The 19,932-nt window shown below is 40.4% G+C and overlaps 1 protein-coding gene across 1 annotated transcript in view; it reads left to right on the top strand.

The window, feature by feature from the left end:
* The window catches only part of LOC119727038 (protein strawberry notch homolog 1-like), a gene marked incomplete at its 3' end in the record, with an annotated part of 28,176 nt that extends 8,553 nt beyond the window's left edge, over positions 1-19,623 (top strand). The window contains 14 exon segments of the mRNA XM_038198928.1: positions 773-857; positions 1,779-1,988; positions 2,720-2,804; positions 3,618-3,705; positions 5,408-5,569; positions 6,617-6,752; positions 7,807-7,912; positions 8,455-8,608; positions 9,961-10,143; positions 11,394-11,491; positions 12,269-12,411; positions 14,340-14,591; positions 17,991-18,188; positions 19,463-19,623. Of these exon segments, the coding sequence (XP_038054856.1) occupies positions 773-857; positions 1,779-1,988; positions 2,720-2,804; positions 3,618-3,705; positions 5,408-5,569; positions 6,617-6,752; positions 7,807-7,912; positions 8,455-8,608; positions 9,961-10,143; positions 11,394-11,491; positions 12,269-12,411; positions 14,340-14,591; positions 17,991-18,188; positions 19,463-19,623 (2,061 nt within the window).
* Positions 19,624-19,932: the final 309 nt, after the last annotated feature.

Genomic DNA, 19,932 nt, shown 5'->3' with positions numbered 1-19,932 from the left:
TCCAATCAATTTAACCTTAACCCAAATAATCCTGAATCCTCCAATTTTAATATTATTTTTCCACACCCTAGAGAGTTACTTTTAAAGCTATCATCGCATACACGTATATCGCATATTTGTGTCTGTTGCGTATTTGGGCTTATTTTAACTGAAGGACTTACTACACTTAGGGTCACAATAGGGACTGAAAATAGATTAAAACCTCTGTCCTTCAAATGAACCCTTTTTCAGTTGCTGGATTATGTTAAATTCAGCAAGTTTCGCACTTTGCTGTTGTTGGATTCTGTTGGATTCAGCAGGCTTCACACATTGATATTGTTGGATTCTGTTGGATTCTGTTGGATTCATCAGGCATAGCAATTTGCTGCCGTTGGATTCTGTTTGATTCAGCAGGCTTCACACTTTGCTGTTGTTGGATTCTGTTGGATTCAGCAGGCATCACAATTTGCTGTTGTTGGATTCTGTTGAATTCAGCAGGCTCCACACTTTGCTGTTGATGGATTGTGTTAGTTTCAGCAGGCTTCGCACTTCGATGTTGTTGGATTCTGTTGGATATAGCAGGCATCACACTTTGTTATTGTCAGATTCTGTTTGATTAAGCAGGCTTCACATCCTGCTGTTGTTGGTTTCTGTTGGATTCAGCAAGTGTTACACTTAAGTGTTGTAAGATTTGTTTGATTTGGGAGGCATCATACAATGCTGTTGTCAGATTCTGTTGGATTTAGCAGGAATCACAAGTGTTAATATCTTTTCTGACCCTGTGTGTACACAGAAACCAGCGGAGGAGGACATAGATGATGAGGAAGAAGAGAACATGGGACATGCCGAGACTTACGCCAACTACATGCCATCCAAACGTAAGCACACCCTACATGTATATTTTGCATTTGTCACCACTTTTAAACCACTCACATTTCAAAGAGATAGATAAACATGTAGTTCAGAAGAGAACCATTTGCTGAAAGTTGGCATCATGCGACCACAACATCCAATTTTGTACACAATGTCAATACACGGGGTCTATATCTTTGTGCACGCTCTTCAGTAAGTTAATTTTTTTTTCCTCCTAACAAATTTCCATCTTTGAGTGTTTCATAAACAAAAAAGCTTCTTTAGGTTTCTTTTTTTATTGCGGGGGGGATTGTCTTTTCCCACAGACCCACCTGTCGAGTAGGCTGGTTCCTGTCGCTTCTCAAATGGGCTTGGAACCAGTCTCATTTGCAAGAATTAAGTTATTGTCCCGAATTAAACCGGCCAAATTTGAAATTTGTAAAGTAACACATTACTAAATGTAGGCCAATTTATTATTTTTTTTAAGATGATGGCTCAATTTTAAAAAAATTGGTCGAAACTCAGAAATTGCACAGACAGTACATTTTAAGGCATTATCCCTAACCCTGCTATTAATGTAACAGAAAGTAACAAAGGTAAAAAGTTGTTGCATACTGTTGCATTTTAATAGCAGACAACTCAAGTCCCCGTGCTTTGTTGCATTTTGTTGCATTTAGCAGGGTAATGCTCATAGTGCCAAGGCAATATAACAGAATCCACTGTTGCATCTGGTTACATTTAGCAGGGTAACTGCTTGGTGCCAAGGCTGGTATGCACTGGGTTCACTGCACAATGCAACGGAATCCACTACTTGCAATTTGTTGCATTTAGCAGGGTTGGCATTTCAGCCAAGTTGCATTTTGTTGCATTTTGGCAGTGTGCCTATAGAAGACATGTTGGGGGTTAGGTTATTACCAACTTTTTTCCCCCTTTACCTTATCCTGCAGTGAGGATAGGCCTACCCCACCCGGACCCCGTCGTAGAGACCAGCTCCATGGCCAGTGTGCAGCCCCCTAACATCTACTACCGGCTCAGCATTCCTGAAGAGGTCATTGACCGGAGACAGCTGTCGGCCTTGCAGCTCGAGTCCATCACCTACGCCTGCCAACAACACGAGACCATGCTGCTGAGTGGGGAGAGGGCAGGCTATCTCATCGGTAAGGCTAAGACTAGGCCTGGGCGAGTAGTGGATTTTTCTACTCAAGTACTTGCAAAGAAATTGCTCCCGAGCAAACGAGTACTTACTAGTAGTAAACCGAATTCCCATAAGAGCAGAAAAATGACATATACGTTGGTATGACGTGAAGAAACTTACAAGCAAATAGCATGCAAGTCACTCCACATTCTTCAGCACTGAGATATCCTTACTGTGCAACGTTTGGGTCATTACTCTCATGTAATCTTATGTTTACTGCACACACATTAAAGATATAGTACAAAATATGTGGAATAAAACTATTTTTAAAGAAAAACCAATTGGCATCTTTCATTGTTACAAATACAAAAATCAAAACTATACAGGCCATTTTCTTAGTATTTTACTTTTTTGACATGTCGATAAATGTAAACTTTAAACAGCCATGTCTTATCGAGGGAATGTCCGATTGAAGTGCAACAAACAGTATTGAAAGGAGAATTTAATTCTCTGTCCTAATACCCGCAAACCCTCATATCGATCTCTGCCCAGTTGTGTCTCATTTTGCCAGAACGCCTTACATATTGTAAACCACTTTGTTTTGCCTCAAAGAGCTGGGTACATGTACATGTACATCAGATTGGAAAACGCCGGGATATAAGAGTAAACGGTGACAAAAGATCCGCATGTGCATTTTTTTACAGTTGTCTGTCTGCAATACTGTACTGAGTTTTGTTCCCTTTTGTTCTTCAGGTGATGGGGCCGGTGTTGGCAAAGGCAGAACTATAGCGGGCATCATCCATGAGAACTATCTGCTGGGAAGGAAGAGATCAATCTGGTGAGTGTGGAGCCTGCGTGGCAGTAGTGCTCAGCATCTTAAGAACAGCATAGACTGTAATAATAATGGAGTCTTATATAGCGCACGTATCTACCAACAATTAAGTACTCAAGGCACTGGAGATTAAGTCTATTATTAAAGAAAGGTAAATAAAGTTTATGAGAAATATGAGACCCAAGGTGCTGCAGTGCATATTGCAGCCACTGCCAGAAACACCGGGGGAAACCCCTTCTCTTAGCGATAAGTGTTACTGGGTTCTTTAATGTGCATTACACAACACACGGGACCTACGGCTTTACGTCCCATCCGAAGGACGAAGCAATAATGGTCAAGTGCCTTGCTCAAGAGCAGAGGCACCATGTTCCCACAGTCAAGATTCGAACCCATGCACCACAGCACACGAGTCAAACACTGCAACCGACTTAAGAAAGGGTCATGTCTTTTGTCGAGTCTGCTTTGTTGTACCCTTTATTTAATATTTTTTTCTGAGAGAATTTAAACATACTGCTTCAAACTGCATACTGACTGCATTACAAACTGCATACTGACTTTTCAATCCTAGCATTTGAGAAAGATCCACTAAGATTAAACGTCCGCTCAGGCCTCGAACTGTTAGGATTTTTTTCTTATTATAAAACAGGTCATGTCTTTGAATTTGTTTGCCAGTTTGTTTTGGATTCGTCAGCAAACATTGACTGATGTAAAACGAAGTAGTCTCCATGGTCATTCCCTTGTCTATTGTAGTAGCTCCCACTGAGGCTTTTTCTGCATTTTGTGTAACAAGTCTTATTCATTTTTGTCACGTGTTAACAGGTTCAGCGTGTCCAACGATCTCAAGTTTGACGCCATGAGAGACCTGAAGGACATCAGTGCAAACATTCCAGTCCATTCCCTTAACAAGGTATGTATTAACCCTCTCCCTACCACATTGTTTATTTGACTTCGCTCTCCCGAAACCAAATAAGCCATTTGCGATTGACCTATGGGCTCCGTGCGCCAACGAAAGAGGGCGCCCTTTTACCTAGCAATGACGTCCCATGGGTGGGACATTTAGCTAGTTGACACACACTGTTCCTTTTGTGTGACGCACGTACACCAGGGGATTTGTACTATGTACACGCGGTGGTATGGCCGCGCGTCACGGCAAAATTGCAGTCAGGCAAGATAATGTTGGTTGGTCACCCCCAACTGTACTTTCTTTGCCGGTGAGGGGTATTTATGAACAGAGTGGATACCCTTTGGAATTTAAATTTGAAAAGCCCTGGTACACTGACTTGTTCAGAATGCTTGACACATTTTAACTTTGAATTCTCCTGACCAAAGACACTGTTGCTAATCACATGATTCGGGGCAAGCTCTTGCATAGTTACGTAAGAGACGCTCAGCACCAGTGCATTGTTCACAATGGGTGAGAATGGCACAAAGACACCAAACCATTCCGGTGCTTGGGGTTGCTAGCGTAAGGCTTGTCCCGAAACACGTGATATGTGACCCGCTCCAGGAAAAGGTGATATAAGTTGTGCTATGCCTTTACGTGTAATGGCCTGCTGAACGTTGAGAGGGTGAAATTTTTCATCAAAATTTGATTTTCGTTTTTTTGTCTTAAATGACATCTTTGATACTTAAAGTTTAAGGATTCATTCACAGAAAAATTGAAGGGGAAAAATTAACCTTATTTTGTGTGCATTGTTCTCTTTATTTTACATCTAAAAACTATCATTTTAATCAATATGCAAATTGGCCAAAATATAGTAATCTAGTTTCAAAAAGTCTCTTTTTCCCAAAACTCATTGAAAATAATCATTGTAGAATCAATATCCAAAGTTTAAAAGTGATAGTAAAACAGGAACATGTTGGTTGCTAAGAGATTAAAAGTGAGCTTTTCATGCCCAAATCTACAACCGAGCCAGCTATTTCAAAGCCTGTTTTCTCAGTTGTGTAATTTGAACTCCATGGAACTAATTAAAATGCCAATTCGTCATATCTCCACAACGAGAAGGGCTATAGAGCTGTCTCATATACCAAATGAAAGCTTACATTGTGGGCTTTCCAGTCGTGCATGAGGAAATCACTAGTGCATGAAAATTGGCCACAAGTTTAAAACTCATTCTAACCCATATTTTCACTGTCAAGGAGTGATTCAAATCAAAGGTGCTGTGTGTAAAGTTTGTTCCGTGAACTTTACTTTTTTATGTGATGTAAAAATCAAGGCCATATTTGCAAAAATAAGAAAGTGATGCCTGTTTGTTGATCTGACTGCAATCCTTTTCACCACATGAACAAATGACTGCACTGGTTCGCTCCTCAGGTACCCGAAAGTGGACCATTCTGAAAAAATGAAAAGACAAAAAACACCATGTATGCTGTCTACACGTAGTAACATTTATATCCTAGGGAGTGATTCCTTGATTGCGGGGGACCTATTAAGTCAAAAACCCTAATTATGACCGGGTGGTGTCAGCTGAGGTGACTCTCCGACCCTTAACTTTGCAAAGGAATATCAGTTTTAGTGCATGAGAATATCCCCATCATTTACACAACCCCAAAAAAATGCCAAAGAAACTTTTTTTGTTGAAACTTTACTTCTTCCTGTATGTCCACAGTTCAAGTATGTGAAGATCAATTCCCAGGCCAACGGTTACGTCAGGAAGGGCATCATCTTCTCCACCTACTCGTCCCTGATTGGTGAGAGCCAGGCCACCCACAAGTATGACACGAGGCTCAAGCAGCTGTTGCGCTGGTGCGGCAAGGACTTTGATGGAGTTGTATCCTTTCCAAAATTGAATATTGTTCTGAGGCCTATATTTTCGTTCTTTTGGACTTCATGTTGTGTTGGCAGTGTGGCCAAGTGGTTAGGGTTCGTGACTCATGATCTGAGGGTCAGGGGTTCGAATCCAGCTGCTGGCTACGTGCCTGTTTGTTTTGCTCTGATAAAGTTACGAAAATGTGCGCCCGCCTTGTCTTTAAGAATGCGCGCGGCAAAACAATAATGAAATTGGTCAATCCGTTCAAAGAATATTGCAGTGACCCTATAACGCAGTGACCCTTAAACCTGTTTCGTCAAAAAAAAAAGCAATTTATTGTGTATTATTACTGTTTGGAACAACAAAGAAAATGACACAATACTTGTTTCAACAACTGTAGTACACAAAATCTTTATTAACAACCCTGGTTAGGCAAATAATATGATATATGAAATCCACTTCTTTTTAAAAAGATGGGCCTTCAAAAGGACATTGTTGAATATTTTTAACTTTTAAACTGAGGTTTTATCGCTGATGATGTTTGAAGACAATTATGACGACGATTCTTGAAATCAGATTTTTGGACAAAAGAGGTTTTAGGATCATTGTGTTTAAATGGTGATATTGTTTGAACAGATTGAGCAATTTCAGTGTCTAAAAGTAGCCTATGAAATCAGCTTTCCAGTCATTATTTTTGGTGCTATATATTTTGTTAAATATGAAATATAATTTTGGGGTTTGGGTTCTGCTTTTTTTTACTCACCTGTATAACCGAAAGAATATCTGAGACATAATTTTTATTAAGTATATTGATTTACAGTGGTATTGCTACTTCTTGGTATATAATGCTATTACTACTACTATTCCCATCGCTATACTATACCTATCACTATTGATATATATATATATCTGTTACCATTCCTAGTGCTATCACTGTTTCTTTTCCATTCCATTGAAATATCTTATATCGAAATGGCTGGGAAAATATCTGGTTTTTCTCTCAAATTTTGCGAAAGTATAAAAGCTGAGTATTTTGAAAAATACCCTTAACTAGCAATTTTCAACCAGATCATTTTTGATGAGTGCCACAAAGCCAAGAATCTTGTCCCAGTGGGTTCCGCTAAGCCGACCAAAACTGGCCTGACGGTGCTGGAGCTACAGAAGCAGCTGCCCAAGGCTAGGGTGGTCTACTGCAGTGCAACCGGTAGGTTTTTTCGATGTTGAGTTTTGGTTAAAATTTCTGTTGACATTTATCAAGTGAAACATTCTGAAAAATTTGTAGAAATCACTGTTTGGACAAAATAGGGTTGCTGCTTTTTGTTTAACCTGACAAGGCCCAATATCGGACGTGAGATATTATTATAAAAAAAAAAACCTATTAGGAGTGAAGATAGGATTGGTGCAAAATGATATGTGAAATTTATAAAAACAATCACAACACTGGGTATCTCAGTTTGCTCAACATAGTAAGTCTTCCGTGACCTGGTGATGTTGTACATTTCGTAGCTTCAGTGCAACAAGGTGGTAACTCCACTCTGCAAGAAAGTCGTATCTCGTGCGTATACGCTCCGTGCAACAAGGTCGTATCTCAACGTCCATTGACTTTGTGTGTACATCCGGGTTATTTTAACAGAGATACAACCTTTTGACATTCTGAAACTCGTGTTTCACGTACGGCCCATTTTAGGAGATACACCTTTTTGCATGGACATGACGATTTATTGTGTTCTGCCAGTGAAAGAAAATCACATTGTTTTAACGTTACCTTGAAAAGTATAGTGTACTGGGGTATCTAATTGGTGTAGCAGTAATTTTCTGGCCTTCCTTTGCTGTGACTGGTGCAAACACGTCCCTTTAATATCGATTCCGTTGGTTTTCCCGAAATGTCATTCTGGGGTTTTCTTCCACTACTAAAACTGTAATTTCCGGGACCCCACTGGAAATATGCCAAAGTGCAAATTTAATGAATAAATCCACTGAACTCAATTGGGCTGCAGTAGAATTTGAGTGCTGTTATTGAAATTCCAATAAAAAATTTTCAACTAGTCATACGTAAGGTTTTTGAACAAGAAAGCTGCACTTTGAGTGGAATCTGTACATGCAGGCATTCAGCCATTGTCTATGAATGGATGCGCTATGCAGCAGGAATTCAGCAATAGCAGTCCCCTGGCTTATCGGCTTTAATCGAGCTGCGTCTAGAGCCGTCAGCCGGTGTTAAGGGGTTAAAGCGAGTAATGTTTGTTGATTTTTTTTTGCAGGTGCCTCTGAACCCAGGAACATGGCCTACATGTCCCGGCTAGGTATTTGGGGGAAAGGCACACCCTTCCCAGACTTCAACGCTTTCATTCAGGCCGTCGAGAGGAGGTTTGTTATTTTCCTGTTCATAAAGTTTGTGAATTTCAAACATCCAGTCAGAGTAAAATACTGCTGATAACAGACAGTGCTGTGATGAGGGGTCCATCGCAAGTCTTCACAAGTCCTATTGAGTCATCCAGTCTCAAGACAACTCACAAGCTAGTCAAATGATCCGTGACGTAGGCATTCGTTTGTTGCTGGTTATCCCCTTTGTGATTGACTTCTGAATTGACTTGTGATTGCCTTGTAATGGCCTTTGACTCCAGTAAAATGTCAAGAATACAGCATGAACATCATCAAAACGCACTGCTCATATTAACCTTATCATGAATCACTAGACTGGCTCCCAGTCATTCATGTTGTTACATCCAAGAATCCGTTAAAAGCAATGCATATCCGTGATGACCTGTAAGTCATTTTCTATCTAAACTTTCAGGTCCCAAACTAGTTTTCCTAAAACAGAAGCTTGTCTAAGCTCAATAAGTATCCGTAAAGATCTCTCAAACGTGTTATTGTGTTTTTTTACAATGCCTTTTTAAAACTATTTCAAGGGGTGTTGGTGCCATGGAGATTGTTGCCATGGATATGAAGCTGCGAGGCATGTACATCGCTAGACAGCTGAGCTTCCAAGGCGTGACGTTCAACATCAACGAAGTCAAGCTGAGCGTAGAGTTCAAGAAAATCTACAACAAGGCCGTCGGTCTGGTAAGATTTTCAACTATTCTTGTGAAGGGATAAACAGGGGTGCAAAGAGCTATATTTCGTATCCATGCTGGCCACCAGGCACTTGTGTTCATCTCAAGTTGTAGTGGCGATGTGCATCTCATGTTGCCATAGTGATATGACAAACTATGGCATCGGGTACTGCTGATAAGGCTTGATCTCCGACCACGAACAGTTGTAGAAATTAGATGTTTGAACACGATTAAAGGGGCGCTACAACGTGAAATCCCCGAAAATTACATGTTTTGGATTGTTTACTTATACTGTTTAAAGGTCTAGTTGAAAAGAAGCTAACCTAATGTCTTATTAGACTTACGAGAAAAGACTAAAAACAAACCCTAGTTGTTTACATCAGACACGACGGAGTAAGCATACATTTTTCCTGCCGTTTTCATTCAATGTACGATACAAGTTGTGTGTGTCGCATAAATTACACATGGCACCAATGGACAAATGTTTCTTACATGCCCGCAGAAGGCAACCACTTTACGGGTGGTATCACAACCAGCAGTAGCTTTGAACAGCCCATTTTTTTGGAATCGCAAAAGTGGACCCCGAAAATTTGTTCTCACAGGAATAACACAAGAATAACACCAAAACGCCCAGTTTTTTGAAGGATAGTTGTGTGGATGTTTATATCCTACTATTAAATCTTCTTTCGGATTAACATCCTTTCATTCAAAATGCACTTTGTAGCCGAATTAGGCGTATCCCAGGACGTAATGTCCCTTTAAAAAGATCCAGAACTTTTGTTGGTATAATAGGCTTCAACAGTTCCATAGATTTTCTTTTTTTGCCCCATCAAGGCCGGTTCATGCCTCATACAGGGCGAATGTGAAGTATATTTTCTTGTTAAAAAGCCGCGAACTCTTGCTGATAAGTCAGAAACTTTTGGGCAATTCCACGGTTACTCACGTTACATTTTTGATGTATTTTTGAGTTTCCTTGGGCTGTAATGACCTTACTGAAACGGTTTAATAACTGTTATCCCCATGGTAGATAGAGTAGACCTAGACCTACCTAAGCACCAAAGATGACATCCAGAAAAATGTGTTATGTATGATAAACAAGATGCATAATTTCAATTATTCACGTTACATTTTCTTGTAATCTTTGGTGCTTAGGTAGGTCTAGGTCTACTCTATCTACCATGGGGATAACAGTCATTAAATCTTTTCAGTAAGGTAATTACAGCCCAAGGAAACTCAAAAGTACATCAAAAATGTAACGTGAGTAACCGTGAGTTTGCCCTTTGACATTTGCGTTGCCTCTCACACTGAATATGAATGTACCTTTACAGAAGCTTACAATTCTTTTCCTTTTTCTTTCTGTAGTGGCTAGCCGCCCGGGAGAGGTTCATCAAGGCCGCGGATCTGATCGGCGCGGAGCAGCGCATGCGTAAGTCTATGTGGGGTCAGTTCTGGTCGGCCCACCAGCGATTCTTCAAGTATCTCTGCATCGCTGCCAAGGTGCAGCATGCTGTCAAACTGGCCAAAGAAGCTGTCAAGATTGGCAAGGTAACAACTCTTACAGTGGTTATTATTACACCTCATACATATTCATAATATTTCACCCTCATCATGTAAGGGTCCTTTGATATTTACCCTCATCATATAATGATATTTTAATATTAACCCTCTTCATATAAGGATATTTTAATAGTTTACCCTTTATCATATTAAGGATCTTTTTATATTTTCCCTCTCCATATAAGGATATTTTAATATTTCACCCTCATCATAATTATAAGGATCATTTAATATTTACCCTCATCATATAAGGATATTTTTAATTTACCCTCTTCATATAAGGATATTTTAATAGTTTACCCTTATCATGTAAGGATCTTTTTTATATTTACCCTCTCCATATAAGAATATTTTAATATCTCACCCTCATCATATAAGGATATTTTAATCTTTATATTTTTCATATAAGGTTATTTAAATATTTCATCCTCTTCATATCAGTATGTTTTAATGTTTCACCTCTTCGTATAAGGATATTTTAATATCTCAACCTCAGAATAATGATATTTAAATACTTACCCTCTTCACATAAGGATTATGGATATATAAATAATTCACGCTCTTTTTATAAGGATATTTTAATATTTACACTCTTCATATCAGGATATTTTAATATTTCACCCCTTCATATACAGATATTTCATATCCAAACCTTCTTTAACTCTTTCAGTGACCGCGAAATTTGAAAAGTTTAACCCTAAAGTGCCCAACTTCGAGCGTTTTTGTTAATTGTTCGAAATTCTGTAAAACAAAAAGTAAATAAGTTTTACTCACTAAATTTGTTGTTGCTCTCTGGTATATCCTTGATATATTGGAAAGTCAAAAGTAGTCACAAACATAGTGATACACCCTGAAACACTGGCCTGAACAAGGCACTTTTTGCAGAAAATACGAGATTAAGTGCTGCGCCCTCTCGCAAGAACTCGAATGAAAAAATAAATACATGTCGTACATGCATGAAAATGGTACCATTAGAAAGAGCGAGAGCACCCCCTTTTGATAACATATTTACTCTACCTCGTACATGTACGAGGTTTGGCAATTTTAAGTACGAACATTACCTCGTACATGTACGAGGTTGGCGCTTTTGTACTAACAAATATACCTCGTACATGTACGAGTTTGGCACTGAAAGAGTTAAGGGCTTCATTATTAGGGCTATCATTTTGTCTGAGCACTTTTCTTATTATACTGACCAATTCAAAAATTGTACCTTGGATGTCTTTGTCTCCTTACAGTGCGTAGTCATTGGTCTGCAGTCCACGGGTGAGGCTCGAACCCTGGACGCCTTAGAAGAAGCAGGAGGAGAACTCAACGACTTTGTCTCGACCGCAAAGTAAGTCCCAAAAATACTCATAAAAATCTGAAATGTGCCTTACTTTTCTTTCAGATATTTCATTAAGCCTAACCTGTCAGACGCAACAAGGCACAATATTTACGATTTGTCTCTTTTTTGTCTGGTTTTTTTCTTCTTTTTTTTAAATGTTGTATTTCAAATTAGGTTTTGCCCTTCATCGACGTTTAAACACTGTATACTCAGTGTGTTACCTCCCGAGTTAAAGTTGGAAAAATCACTCGGGTGGGACTCGAACCCACGACCTCCTGCTTTCTAGTGCAGATGTCTTACCACTCGACCACTGAGCTAACGGGATCGGTTGGCTGGTTGGAATCTTATGTACATGGCAGCGGGTACCGCATAAACTATTATAAGATGGAATTTTGCGTCGGGGTGATATAAATCAAATTATAAATGTTGTATTGTTTCTGGTAATGAAACCAAGGATTCTGCAAAAGCGCCCTAGGCACTGTAGCTCGCAGGCCTGAACAAACCTGTAGAAAGGAGACATTGAGACAAACCTGTAGAGAGGAGACATTGAGAAGAAATGAGAAGAAGAGAGGAGACATTGAGAAGAAATTACAGTTTTAGAGGATGGAAGAAAACCCCAGAAGAATACTTTGGGGGGAACCCACGCAATCAGGTAGGGACTGAAAACCCAATCCACATGTGGACCAGGGCAGGAATTGAACCCGGGCCATAGCGGTGGAAGGTGAGGAAAGTAACCACTGCGCCAACCTGAACTCCAGCACTGACAATTGTTTTATCTCCCATCAGGAGTGTGTTTAGTACCTTGATTGAGAAGCACTTCCCAGCTCCCAATCGTAAGAAGACGGCCAGCATGTTTAATCTGAACAGCAACAGCGGCGCCAGCAGCCCTGCCTGGAGCGAGAGCAGTCGAGGAGTCAAGAGAAAGAGAGGTGTGTGTTGCAATTTCAAAAATTGGTTTTTTTTAAATTAATTTTTATTTTACATCATCTTTAAAGGGAATATACATCATTTGCTTTTGCTGTAATTTTCAGAAATGGATGGAATTGGGGGGGGTTGGAAATATATAGCAAATATAGTTACACTGACTTTTTTGAAGTTTTTGGTTCGAAAATGCTATAAAAACCAAGAAAAACAATCATTTTCCTGTAGTCTGGTTCCCTGACTCCATATAAGAAGAAACAGAGCAGTTTACATACATTGGGGAATTGTAAGGTCAGGGAACCAGTCTAGCTGGCTTGTACCTGTTCATAGGTGTGTAATCGATTGCAAACAAGTGCGATGGTTAATTGGGGCCAGTATTTGAAAAAAAGCCAATTTTTCCAACGCTGGTCGGCCGACCATTTGATAAAAAAAAAAACACTTTTCTTGAAAATGACAGTATACCAGGTGCCATGATTTTACAGGATGCTTTACACTGTCATTCACTAACAGTCCAGCAAGGTATTTCAAAATGATTTGGTAGTTTTATTTTTTGATGTTTGCAAATGTTGTATTTTCCCTTTAATGAGGGTAAACTCTGATCAGTGCAAGGCACTGCTTTCCACGGAGGCCCTCAAGTTCATGAGAACTATGAGACCCATTATGTAACACCTTATAAGGATTTACAAGGTGCTGCGCCGCATATTGCAGCCGCTGCCAGAAACACCAGGGCAAATCCCTTCTCTTAGCGAAAAGTGTTACTGGGTTCTTTAACGTGCATTACACAACACACGGGACCTACGGCTTTACGTCCCATCCGAAGGACGAAGCAAGAATGGTAAAGTGCCTTGCTCAAGAGCAGAAACACCATGTTCCCATGGTCAGGATTCGAACCCATGTACCACGGCATACAAGTCGAACACCGTAACCATTGGACCACAGCACCCCATATTTTGAGGTGCCATTTTCATTATGCGTTCATGCTCAGATGTGTTCCACACTGGCACAGTATTCTAAATTTCCAGTTACCAGATTTGAAACCCCTCATATTCTGTCTTTCTTCTTCTGGTAGAGGGTAAGTCCAAAAAAAGGTCCCCTTTTTTTCCCCTTTTTGTCCCGTAATTTGCATACTTTATTTATTTCCCAAGTCTATTTAAAAAAAAAAAAAGATAAAAAATTCAGCTGTCCACCCCTGATAGTTTACTGTTCTACGAACTGATGAATACCCATTAAACACAATGAAACATGGACGTTTTCCCACCTCCATGATCGAACGAAAACTTGCAAAGGAAAACGAGACAATAATCGCCATCAATATTTCAGAGGAAAAAAAACAAGAGTTGACTTGTTCCTCATATTCAAAACACAAAGTCTGACAGTAAAAATAATGTTTTAGTCTTGACTCAAACGATTAAAACTTGTTTGTTTTTGAAAGCCTGTGTGTAATTTGTAATTAACCTATCGCGGTGGAATCGTGTCAACACAGCTTGTGAAATATTGTCCAATAACCTGATACACAAATGGACATGGAACGCACAGAATCTGAGACAAACGAAACTAAACATACAAAATTCCATAGTGTTGTCTAAGGGGCGTGGCTAACTCGCAAACGGCGATAGGCCAATAGCTTCCAATGGTATTCCATGGACAGCTATAAAAATAAGTTCTTTTTATTTGCATAACTGCTGATAGCATGGATCAATTTCAGTAATTCTTTTTTCCTTCAGTTGAGTGCAAGAACATGCTCTTTTAACACATGCTTCATTGATGTATCAAATTTGATTGCTTTTTGAGAAAACAAACTATTAGTCCGGGTCACTTTTTGCCTCACCCTGTATATGCTTCAGAAACGGCTGAAATGATGTAAAAAGTGTGCACCAATGTAAGGCATCATCTTCAAAGTCTTGAACATCTTTTGGTCTTTGTCTTTTTCCTCCAGACAAACTGACCAACGGCCTCAAGTCCAAGCAGCCCAAGCACTGGTGGGAAGAGGACAGCCGAGAGAACAGCCCCCTCAACGGCAACAGCAATAGCAACAGCAACAACACGGGCGGCGAGAGTGACGACAGCGACGTCATCTTACTGTCCTCCAGTGACAGTGACAGTGACAGTGACGATGACGATGTGTCCTCCAAGGGGTCCTCCAATGACGAGGACGACTTCAATCCATTCAGGGACAACTCTGATGACGGTACGTTGAGTAAAGTCTGAACTTTATTCCTTCTGAATCTTGTTTAACCCTTTCCTTACCATGGGCGACTTTTGTCGACAAGAAGAACCCCCCTGCTGGTTCCCATGGGCGACTTTAGTCGACCAGGAAACCACACACAGAACACCCTCAACACAGATATATGCACTACTTTTCAGAAAGGCGGCATTTTGACATGTTTGGCCGCCCATACATCAACCATATACCAGCTGAAAGAGTGTTTTCGGATCGTTCTAATGGTGTAGTTTATTCATAGTGTTGCCATTACAAAAAAATGAGAAAAGTGCTTTAGAAGTATCCACTCACAAATTGAGGTATGGAGTGCCATTTGGTCATGTGGTGAAATGGCTTGCAGTTTGATAAATGGAACCACATGAACAAACAGGCATAACTTTCTTATATTTACACATATGGACTTCATTTTTACATCACATGAAAGAGGAAGGTTCGAGAAACAAACTTTACACACAACACCTATGATTTAAATCACTCCTTGGCAGTGAAAATCTGGGTTGAAGAAAGTGAGTTTTGGACTTGTGGTCATTTTGTTCACGCTCTAGTGATTTGCGCATGACTGAGCAAACAATTTGGTCCTGGGGAGAGCCAAGTCAATAAACAATGTGGTAATGAAAGGGTTAATCCTAACCCTGCTAAATGTAACAAATGATGCATCAATGCTTAAAGCTACCATATACTTTTGGATTTAGCAGTCAACGTAAATATGTGAAGCACTGCGGTCCCATGGTTATGGTGTTTGATTCTCGTGCAGAGGTACGTGGGTTCAAACCCTGACAAGGTACATGGTGCTTGTGTTCTTGGGCAAGAGACTTTACTACAATTGCCTCTCTCCACCCAGGAGTATAAATGGGTACCTGTGAAGTCCAGAATGTACCTGTAGAGACCAGAATGCGCTGATCTTGAGCTGCTGCAAAACTGGTCTCATTGCCTGATGAACAGGGGTAATAATCGTGAAGCGCTTTGAGAGTTTTGGTATAAAGCGCTATATACATTGTAAGCACCACATTAATATTACTATCATCAGGACACTATTTAAACTGTAGTGCTGAGGCTGGTTTATGCAGTACACTGTACATTGCCAAAGAAAATCCACTGTTGCATCTTGGTGCATTTTGTTGCTTTCAGCAGGGTACTCCTTTCAGCTATGCTACGGTTCTTATTAGGGTTCTCGTTCCAACTTTGTTGCATTTTGTCACCAGATGAAACCCGATTCAGCTTTCCAGCAAGAAGTGTACAAGTAGTGTATAAATCCACACGCATTGTATCTGCAGGACGTTTCAAGTTTTCTGCAGCTCAACAATGTTGATTTGAGATTTCTTCCCCACAAAAGAATCTCTTTTCCCATGAAAATGAGGGTTTGCAGGTATTAGGAAAGAGAATAAATTTCTCCTTACAATGCTGTCTGTTGCACTTCAATCAGACATTCCGTTGATAAGTTATGGCTATTTAAAGTTCACGTTTATCGACATGTCAAAATTGGTGATGGTTCTCAACAGACTTTGTTCAGGACAACAGTTTGCTTAGTAATATTATTGTACAAATTATTTTTGTATTTTAAGCTTCACAATTTGGCTCTGGGTTTACTTGACAATAGGTCTCTTTCCAAATGACAACACTTCTTACAGATTGCCATATGCATCGGCAGTTTGGGCATCAAGTTTTCGTGACGCGCATCGGCTGCGCCGTTTTACGAAGAAATTTCGAGCAACATGTGCGCATATTTAGAACATTTTGCACACTGCGTGCTCACGCACCTGATGGCGTTGAACACACATTTGTAGTTTTCCTACGAAGATAGTGTCCTATGAGAGAAATCTACAGTAAACTCTGGCCAAGTCGACATCGTACAACTCGTCAAATCGCTCAAGTCGGCCATCTGACTAATGTCCCGATTGTCTGTAATGCACTTCCATTGATTTTTTTATTTCTAAGTCGGCTTTTATAAGTCGCCATTTCGCTCAAGTCGTCGTGTTACTCTCGGTCCCCTTTCCATAAAAAGGGTAAGAAAATCCTTTGTGTAAGTCGGCATTCAACAAATCACGCAATGGCATTGACTTCCTGTACTACTGTTGGCAAAGAGTCGAGTGAAAAGTGGTTTCGCACGGCCCGTGATCGCTGCATGCATCGGTGTCGAAAAAGGGTGTCCTACTGGATACATCGCATATGCATCGTGAGCATATCAATACCAGTACCCCCCTCTAGGCTGTACGCATGTGCTCTGTCCATTTTGGGAGTCGTCTTATTGAATGTTTATTGCTGCAGTCAATGCGTGCGTGGTATATACCGGAGCACGCACGTATTTAATTTGTTACTGTGCACGTACACATGTGTATCGTGGTCTCCACTATCATTACCCCAAACGTGATGATACAATTCAAGGATTAATTTGCTGGATTCAACTCAAGCATTAAGGAGATAATCCAGGGTAAATCGAAGCCAATTAATAGTGCAATGAATCACGCGTGCAAAATACCATTCATAGTGTTACTCTCGGTCCCCCTTCCATAAAAAGGGTAACAAAATCCTTTGTGTAAGTCACTATCATTACCCCAAACGTGATGATACAATTCAAGGATTAATTTGCTGGATTCAACTCAAGCATTAAGGAGATAATCCAGGGTAAATCGAAGCCAATTAATAGTGCAATGAATCATGCGTGCAAAAGACCATTCATAGTGTTACTCTCGGTCCCCCTTCCATAAAAAGGGTAACAAAATCCTTTGTGTAAGTCGGCATTGAATTAATCATGCATATGCATCGACTTTCTGTACTGCGGTTGGCAAGAAGTGTCGAGTGAAAAATTGTTTGGCACGGCGCGCTCGTGATCGCTGCATCGGTGTCGCTGCACAGCCAAGCCAAAAGGGTTTCCTACTGCATGCATCGTGTGAGCATATCAATACCAGTACCCCCTCTAGTCTGTACGCATGCGCTCTGTCCATTTTTGGGGTCGTCTTATTGAATGATGCAGTCGATACCCTGCAAGTGCAATGATGCAGTCAATGCATGTGTGGTAAACTGTGAAGGTACCTATTACTATTTTGTACAAGTGGTCTCTACTATCCGTTTCCCAAACGTGATGATAACATTTGAGGATTAATTTGCTGTATTCAACCCAAGCATTAAGGAGATAAACCAGGGTAAATCGAAGCCAATTAGTGCGCTGAATCCTGTGTGCAAAAAGGCCATTCATGTCAGTCGGCAAAATGACGACTTACAGCAGATGTCGGCATGCGCGTAAGTCGTCACAAATTCTCGGGTCCCGAAAGTGCCGACTTAGCCGGAGTTTACTGTATATTAAACTCTCTGTGGTCAAGGAAAGTTTTTTGTTTGCATCAACGGTGTGAAACTTTGATATTCTCACAGATCCCTGGGTGACTCGCAAATCCAAAGTCAAAGAAGAGAAGACCAAGAAGAAGAAGAAGAAAAAGAAAGCCGAAGATAAGAACCTGCCGATGATGCGTAACCTGGAAGGGAAGATGAACAGCGCCCTCTATGCGGCAGGCATCCTGACGAAACCCAGACTGCCCAACACCCTGGCCACCATGTCATCAATACCTGCAGGCAAGTGAAGAAGCTCATGTTTGTGTCGCCTAAATGAAGCTTTGAGAGACACTTACCAGCCCTAAATTCTTTGTGACCGTAGCCCCGTATGTATGTTAAAGCTATAGTCCATCCTTTGTAATTAGTGCATTTTGTTCGTTTGAAGCAACAAAAGTGTTCAAAATCTAATGAAGGATACTGAACAACTTACTTGATGAAGTTTCAGCTCAGCTTCAGCTTCATATTCCGAGAAAAACAGCATTCTAGGATCTCAATTTAAAATCAAAAGTTGCTAAATCATGTTTCGAATTGTTTTGAATTGCAGCTTTACGCGATGTTGCGCACTGATCCAACGAATTATAGCAACCGCGCGCGCCTGTGCGTCGTTCCAATGCTTGTGCGCGCTGCGCCGAATAACAAAACGAACAACTAATTTAAATTTTCCTACGGTGCTTCTTAAGAAGCACCGTTGGAAAGGCCTTCTTTCGTTGATTACTTCAAAATGACAGCTTGCCAGAAAGAATAATTTCACAGGGAGTTTAGTCCCCTTACTATCTTTCAACCAAGTATGTTTTTCAACAATAATTACGCCAGCTACTTTTCGGATAGCTGCAAATGATGGACTATAGCTTTAAAGTTTCAGTTCAGTTTTTGACAAAAATGTATAACTCCTACATGCTTTCGTGGATTTTGATGAAACAGGAATGCAGTGACCTTTGGATGGGAGGACACAATTCTTCAATGGATTACTGAGGTCAAAGGTCATGTAGGGGTCATTAGATGTCATTGTTCCAATGTTTCTTTGTCTACAGAATTTGATGGATTTTAATATTACTTGGGTGGGGGTTGATGACAACTCTTCAGAAATTTGAGGTCAAAGGTCATCTAGGGGTCAATGCAGGTCATGAGTCATTATGAAAAAATGTAAAAATGCTATTGTTTCATAGAAACAAATACATTCCAGAAACCAAGCATTTCTTGAACTGAAAATAAACAGCTTCTACAAGAATAAGAATACAAAACATAAGGATCAACCTCGAAAAAAGGTTACACTTACGATATTCTGATTGGGCTGTAGCCGTTCTCCTAAGTGATTTTATATACATTATATACTCAGTGTTGTCTGAAAAACTTGCAAGCTTTACTTGGACGAGACTCAAACTCACAGCCTCCGATAAACTAGTGGGGATGTCTGACCACTTAACCACCAAGCTTGCCGAAATTCCAAACTGCAATTACTACCCATCAATCTCCTCCCATTTTGTTAAAAACTTTTGAATTTATTTTTCTTGTAGCGACCAACTCCATGCTTCTGCCGGGAATGGACGCCTACGAGAGGGCTATCCTGATGAAGCAAGAACTCCTGGACATGTGTGAGGAGATCGGTTCGGTCCTTCCCAACAACACCCTGGATGAGCTCATTGATGAGCTGGGTGGGCCTGAGAACGTGGCCGAGGTAAATTATTTGTTAGCTTTGTGTCCATGAGCTAGATGCTTTACTGTTATTGATTCATATCAAGCTTGTTCCTACCCAACAACACCCTGGATGAGCTCATTGATGAGCTGGGTGGGCCTGAGAATGTAGCCGAGGTAAAGTATTTTTATAGCTTTGTGTCCATGGGATAGATGCTTTACTGTAATTGATTCATATCAAGCTTGTTCCTTCCCAACAACACCCTTGATGAGCTCATTGATGAGCTGGGTGGGCCTGAGAACGTGGCCGTGGTAAATTATTTGTGAGCTTTGTGTCCATGAGCTAGATGCT

Source organism: Patiria miniata, unplaced genomic scaffold, assembly GCF_015706575.1.
Source record: "Patiria miniata isolate m_02_andy unplaced genomic scaffold, ASM1570657v1 HiC_scaffold_2, whole genome shotgun sequence".
Taxonomy (NCBI): domain Eukaryota; kingdom Metazoa; phylum Echinodermata; class Asteroidea; order Valvatida; family Asterinidae; genus Patiria; species Patiria miniata.
This window is presented reverse-complemented; position numbering and strand designations above follow the sequence as displayed.